Source organism: Gastrolobium bilobum, unplaced genomic scaffold (assembly GCF_033153095.1).
Source record: "Gastrolobium bilobum isolate Gb01-03AN ecotype WA unplaced genomic scaffold, APGP_CSIRO_Gbil_v1 utg9061, whole genome shotgun sequence".
In the NCBI taxonomy this organism is placed as follows: Eukaryota; Viridiplantae; Streptophyta; class Magnoliopsida; order Fabales; family Fabaceae; genus Gastrolobium; species Gastrolobium bilobum.
The window spans coordinates 78,737-85,401 of record NW_026897738.1 but is presented as its reverse complement, the minus strand read 5'-3'; the positions used below and the strand labels follow the sequence as shown (position 1 = coordinate 85,401).

Sequence of the window (6,665 nt, the reverse complement as noted above, 5' to 3'; positions counted from 1 at the left end):
ATTTTAGAGTTGCTTTTGACGTAAGAGTAGTGACCGACCCACGAGAACATATTTCATTTTCTCGGGTCAATGGATTACCTTCACATTTTGCTAATTGGATTATGACAACCAAGTTAACTTTTGCATTTGTATGCACCTCGTGTAACAAATATTTTTAAATTTATATAAAATTAACAAAAAATAAATTAAGAGAAAAATATTTGAAATTATTAAAAATTGAGTAATTAATTTAAATACTTTTTTTTTGGAAAAAAATAAGTTAAGAATGACGAGTTATTTTTTTGAGAAAATAATAAACTAATAAGTTAAATCATTATGAAGAGAATGCAATTGATTCCCATCTTCATTTTCTCCACTTTCTTTTTCAAATTTGATTAAAAAAAAATTCAGAGCTTTCTTCCCTTATTGTAAAAATGTATTCTTGTTACACTATTTCCATGGCTAATAAAGTTGGTAATGCATGGGGAAAAAAAAATAGTAGATACTACTTGGTAGAAGTCACACCAAATGATCATTAACTATGATTCCCCTCTCTTGCACATTTTCAATTGCTTGAAATTAACATGTAATGTCAAATAATGAACTATAGATAAATCATATGTATAAGTATTATACTACGGGCCAGGATATACTTACCACCAAAAAAATTTACCATCTTTACAACAAACTTAATCTCCGTTGATTTTTGTCAATCTAACGGTTATAATTTATTGAAAATTATTGGGTCACATTTATTAATTAATTATTAATTTCTAATAAATACAATAAATTATAATCATTAGATTGACGGAAATCAACAGAAATTAAGTTGGTTGTAGATATGGTAAACTTTTTTAGTGATAAGTATATCCTTCCCCGTTATACTACTCTAGAACTAGAGTTTTTCATAGCAAAGTTATGACTACTCTAGAACTAGAACTTTTCATATCAAAATCATGCAACTTCTGCAGCCAATGCTTTCAACTCTTCTATCCCTGTATCAATTCAATCAGTCCTTATATACAAGTTGAAGATGCCGATATCTAAAGGCTGTATATTATCCATGTCTCAAAATATGTAATCATAAATTTACAATTACCTCCTCAATTAACCCACATAACACTAGGTTCTCTACTTCATTGACAACTTGCTCAGCTTCATCTGCAGAAAATCCATGCTTCCAACCCCAGTTCCATATTCCATTTATCAGTCCATTGTTGCATTTTATATCTCTCTCCATCATTGCATATATACTATCTGAAGCAAGTTTCTTCCCAGAATTCTCACTGTATGATGTCAGATTCTCAATGGCATTATAAACTTCTTGAACCAACCTGCCTAAAGAGATGTGTAGTCTTGAATTCCCTGTGCAAGTTACCAATAAAGGGTGAACTACTTGTGACTCCTGAAGGCTTTTACGCTCAGTGAGTTCATTTGCACAATCCAAGAGGAGTCTAACATTGCCTATTACATTAGTTTCATATTTTGGTAGGATAATAGGACAATCAACATCAAGATTGAGGAGCTCCTCTGCATGACCAACAAATGATTGACTAGTTAGAAGCAAATATTTCAGCTCAGCAATGTCTTTGTCAGGTTTGCAATCGGTTTCACGGATTTTGGTGCTGTCATCAGGTTCCTCAGTAGGGATAGCATCATCTTCATGCTCAGACTTTAGCATCAAAATATCATCACCTGAAGAACTCTGGAACTGCTTACAATTTTCTGCAATGTATCAAAAAGGGAGAAATAAATCACATAAAATATACCTGTTATATCATGACTCATGAAGAAGCTACACATTTATTCCCAGCGTAATGATATATGTGCTGCTATCCATACTTCTTTTTTCCTTCATAACACAACTTTACATGCAAAACCTAGTTAACTTTGATATGTGGCACCAGTGAAAACTTGAAAAATTTACCTCTAATCCTATCTGCTGAGGCATCTACTTCATGCACCGTTACGAGATCATCGGTTATTGTAGTGATTATTCTAATCTCAGTGCAATCATCTTTACAAGAAACATTGATGATCTTTCCTTCTTCTTCTTGACCTAATTGTTCATCCTGTGCAGAAGAATAGCGAATTAAAACTCAGATTGAAGGCCTTGCTTCATTCATGGATTACTTAACCGAAACTCTATTTTCTACAAGATAGTTCAAACACTGCTACATTTCCTAGAGTCAAAAAAAATGACAGCAAAAGTAGACTTACAACTGGTTTAGCTGCTTCAGGCTCAGCAACAGACCTTTGCTTCTTCGTCTGATTCTTTCTCTGTTCCGTCGAATTATTGAATTTTTTATTCTTTGGTTTTGAGATGGTAATTGAATTTGAAGCAGTGCTCTTTTTGCAGGGAATCTCATTCTTATCAATTCTGGACCCGCTTTGTGGCTTCCTCAACTTTGTAATTGTAGAGCTGATTTCTCCTTGATCTTGAGATTTTGTCACACCCTCAGGTTTTGAGATCTCCTTTTCTGGTTTCTTTTTGCTAATGGTACTGGTCTTTGCTTTAGCTTTTTTAACAACTGTTTCACTTACTTGTGATTTGTGACTAGCATGACCACACAGTTTTACCTTACCTCTAGGAGCCTTCTCATTTTCAATAGGCTTGATTTCTTTTGCATCCAGTTCCACAACCTCTCTGAGACGCTTAGTTCTTTCCTCTTTGATAAGCCTTTTGGATACATGTTCTTCCATTTCTTTTCCCATGTTGGTGGTTGAACCTTCTCTGTGTTTGAACTTTTTGGAAGGGACTGCTTTTGCTTTTAGATTTCTAAGGGACAATTCTTCTGGAGGAACTGGATCATAAGTTTCCACAAATTCATGGTGTGGAGTATATCGAGGTTTCATAAGTACAATGGGTGGTAAATCACCAAACTGTTTATAATGGTGATAATTGGAATGAAGGACCTTAAGCTTGGGCTCTCTGACAGAACTCTTCTTCAAAAGTCCATTGAAATGAGTAGTCTCAAGAATTTCCCTCAGGGTCTTATGTCGCTCTGGATTAACCTTCTCAACTACTAAACCATTCTTTCTTACCTTGGGCATATCTATCTCAAATATAGGTCTCTTCTGATTCATGATCTTTTGACTCTCCAACTGTTTCTGCAGAACAGTTGGAAATGATCTTGAGGGGACTTCTTCTAAACCCATCAGCTTGGCAACCAGATTGGGTCCTCTTTCCTTCCTTGAAGTTGATGGTGAAAAAGAAGAATCCGAAAGCATGTCATTCCAAGCCCCAGAAGATTGGCTTGAGTTTGTAGAAGGAAATACTGATGCTGAATCCAATCGTTCAGTGATTGTGCCTGGCAATAGATTTTGTCTAACCAGACTCTCCTTAATCACTTTCTTAAGTTCCTCCGTGCAACTACTTGAAGAACCATCAGCTGAAGGCCAAGGTCTTTGATATCCCATTGGATAGCATTGTTCACCAAAATGATCAGAATGTGTTGTCCTATCAACCACCTTTGCATCAATTCTGCCCCTTTCAGCTTTCTCATTTTGTTTTCTCTTCGAACGAGCCATATGTTGTGAAGCTTCTTGTACCTTGTGAAGCATTACTAGAGATTCTTGCAAATCAAGGGCCCCTTTTAACAAATCTTTTGCAATATCTTCAGACCTTCCATCATACCTCACACCCTTAGACCATGAATCAATCATGTTGTTCAACCTTTGAGCCCCTCTTGATACTTCCACGAGCTGCAAGGATGATTGATCAAAAGATCTTTCTGTTGATCCTTTTGAGACCTTCTCTTCTTTGTCTGGCTTGTTTGTTAAGGATGTCTCCAAGCTTTCGGCCGTCCTGCGGCTTTTTGTCTTGTCCTTCATTTTCTGAGAATTGGTCTTGTATTTCCTCATAGCCCCACAGTCAACAACTCCTTTTGGATCATCACATGACATGAATGGTCTATACATGACTGAGTCCTGGGGTATATTCTGTCACAGAAATTTCATCAACAAACTGAGATGCTAAATTGTATTCTAACAACCAAGACAAACACCAATTGTTATTAAAATCTTAAAGAATACTTACATGGTCTTGTCCTCTTGGATACCACAGTTTGTCTACATCAGACAAAAATAATACTTGTTTGTCCTACTGAAACATATGCAATTAATTAATCAGTCCCCATCAAAAAATCAAATCCATTTAAAAGCCAGATATAGATCAAGATAGAAACAAACAAAAAGTCTTGATCATTTAACCCTTGAGTTTTGAAAATTGAACTATTTTCATATGTTTTCAATTAGATTCTTGAAACATGCACAGACAAAGAGTTGAAAATCTGTAACTAATTAAAATCTGAAATCAGAAAGGACATAACTTGGTAATGATCCCAAAAACTCGAACTTTAATCACAAAAGGTCATAATTTTCATGAATCCATTGACAAGCTGAAATATTTTAGTGATTCTCTGCCAAAATTTTCTTTTCTGGATAACAAAAATATATACTCTCTGTTTGTTCTTCCTAAGAGTAGACGAAACCAAACATTCACCATTCTCTGTTTTCATCTTCAAAACCCAAAAAAAAAAAAAACAGTTAAATCCAAAAACACACACAAAAAATAATTCAGAATTCATGGTTTCATGCAGTACTTACCCTTAAAAAAAATTCTTCAGCTGTCATTATCAGCAGCACCAATCCCAAAACCATGAAAACATAACCCAGAAAAACAATCCAAAAAATGTTACTTTTAAGGTGAACTGGTGAAGACCCAGGAAGGTTTAGAGAAGTTTCATCCATGGGAATGAAGCTGCAAGAGACACAGATCCACAAGGAGTCGGTGCATCATTGACTTTTGTGAGTTTTTGTGAGAAGGGTAGGGGTAGGTAGCAACTAGAAGTACTACTGTGTTTGCTACAAAACAAGAACAATGGTTTTGCTTTGTTTAATAATAGGTAATGTTGAGAGACATTGAGATCGTTGAAAGATTATGGATGTCATAAATGGAAGCAAAATGGCTTTGGTCGTACACATGTTTTCAGTGTTCCAAAGAAGCAAAACCTGTTTCAAAAGCATAAGAGTGAAAAGGCAGAGTGGTCATCACTGTCTGACAGAGTGGAAATTGGCTCCACGCAACCATTTCATGAAAACCAAAGATTTGGAACTTTCTTTCTTCAAAGTTATTTACCATTTCATTATTTTTATTTTTATTTTAATAAATTACCATAAATGGGTTTGTGTTTATGAGTGTTTTCATGAGTCAGTTTTAGTTTAAAATAAAATAAAGTAATGAAGTTAGTAACTGTTTTGAAGATGGAAATTATTAGATAGGGACAATTAATTAAGGGGTTTTGGTTAATTGCTGTCATACGTAAATGATTTGGCTTTATGTAACGCCTGACGCAAGTTACATGCAAGCATACGTTATTCAAATAAAATATGTTTTGATATGCTTGTTATAATTATTAAATGGAACCATGGACACAAAAGTCTTTATATCTTTAATTATGTGAATTAAAGTTTTTATTATATTTTGTCATGTAGCTTCGAGCAAAATATATTGTCTCAAATGCTGCATATCCATATAGTTATACGCATATCGTTCGGTGGGATAATTGATAATTTAATACATCGGTTTAAAATTTCTTATTTATTTTATATATATATATATATATATGGGATTCGTATGAATTTATGTAAGAAGAGAAAGAAAAAGAAAACATGAACTCTATACACATAGATAAATTTATATCTTTACTAGATTTATTTATATCTTTATCTTTTAAATTTTTTATCAGGTTATTTTATTATTTAGTCATTTTTAAAAAAATTCTTTTCTTAGTTCTTTTTATTTAATGCAGAATCTCCTCCAGTTACCTTCAACATTGTAGCGAGCTTAATGGACTCAAATAATTTATGGGGATTGTTTTTCTCGTTTAAGAGAAAAACAATCTCCTACACATATATGAGATAGAGAATAATGGAGTGGAAAAAAAAAATTTAAATGGATCTCACGTTCAATTTGTATATAGTGCATGAGAAAATAATTTCATGCCACATAAAATTATTATTTCCCATAAATTATATCATTATTGTATAAAATTTAACAAATGTGTAAATAAACGGGAGAAATTATAAACAAAGTGTCAACTTTTAATAAAATTATGATTTAACATGAGAAAAATATCTATCATTTTAAAAGACATAAAATTGTATAATTTTAAGTGAAAGAAAAATATAAATTAATATTTTTTATTTAAAATTAAATTATAAAATCACTCACTTTCTCTCCCTATGATTTTTATTATTATTTTTTTCGTAAATTCCCTATGATTTTTATTATTTGTGTCTTTCTCTCAGTTAAAATAACATAACTATATACCCTTTAAAAGCACAAACTTCAAACCCTTTAACGTAACCTGTTTATTCTCAAACCTATTGAAACTGGTCGAATATATCCTACATACCTGAAAAAAAAAATACAAAAATTTACTACTTTTAAAAAATAATAATAATAATAGAATATGTATAAAAATTTCAAAGGGAAAAATTACGTATGACATAAATTATTTATCAAAAACTGCAACTCAGTTGCGTTGAAGTTATTTTTATTGAATAATAGAGGATAAAGAATTGATAGTTTGATGCTAGTATAATAAAAGTTTTTTTATGTAAATAAAAATTAAATGTATCCTTTTTTTAGGTTTACATATTGAAAAAAGTGAATTCCAAAA

General features: G+C 32.5%; 1 protein-coding gene across 1 annotated transcript; it reads right to left on the bottom strand.

Moving 5' to 3' along the window:
* Window positions 1–979: 979 nt before the first annotated feature.
* Window positions 980–4,955, bottom strand: LOC133309649 (uncharacterized). Its single transcript, XM_061510443.1, has 5 exons — window positions 4,588–4,955; window positions 4,019–4,084; window positions 2,200–3,921; window positions 1,907–2,051; window positions 980–1,704 (listed from the first exon to the last, which is right to left on the bottom strand). The coding sequence occupies exons 3-5, from the start codon at window positions 3,898–3,900 to the stop codon at window positions 1,061–1,063; spliced, it is 2,490 nt and encodes an 829-aa protein (XP_061366427.1). The 5' UTR covers window positions 3,901–3,921; window positions 4,019–4,084; window positions 4,588–4,955; the 3' UTR covers window positions 980–1,060.
* Window positions 4,956–6,665: the final 1,710 nt, after the last annotated feature.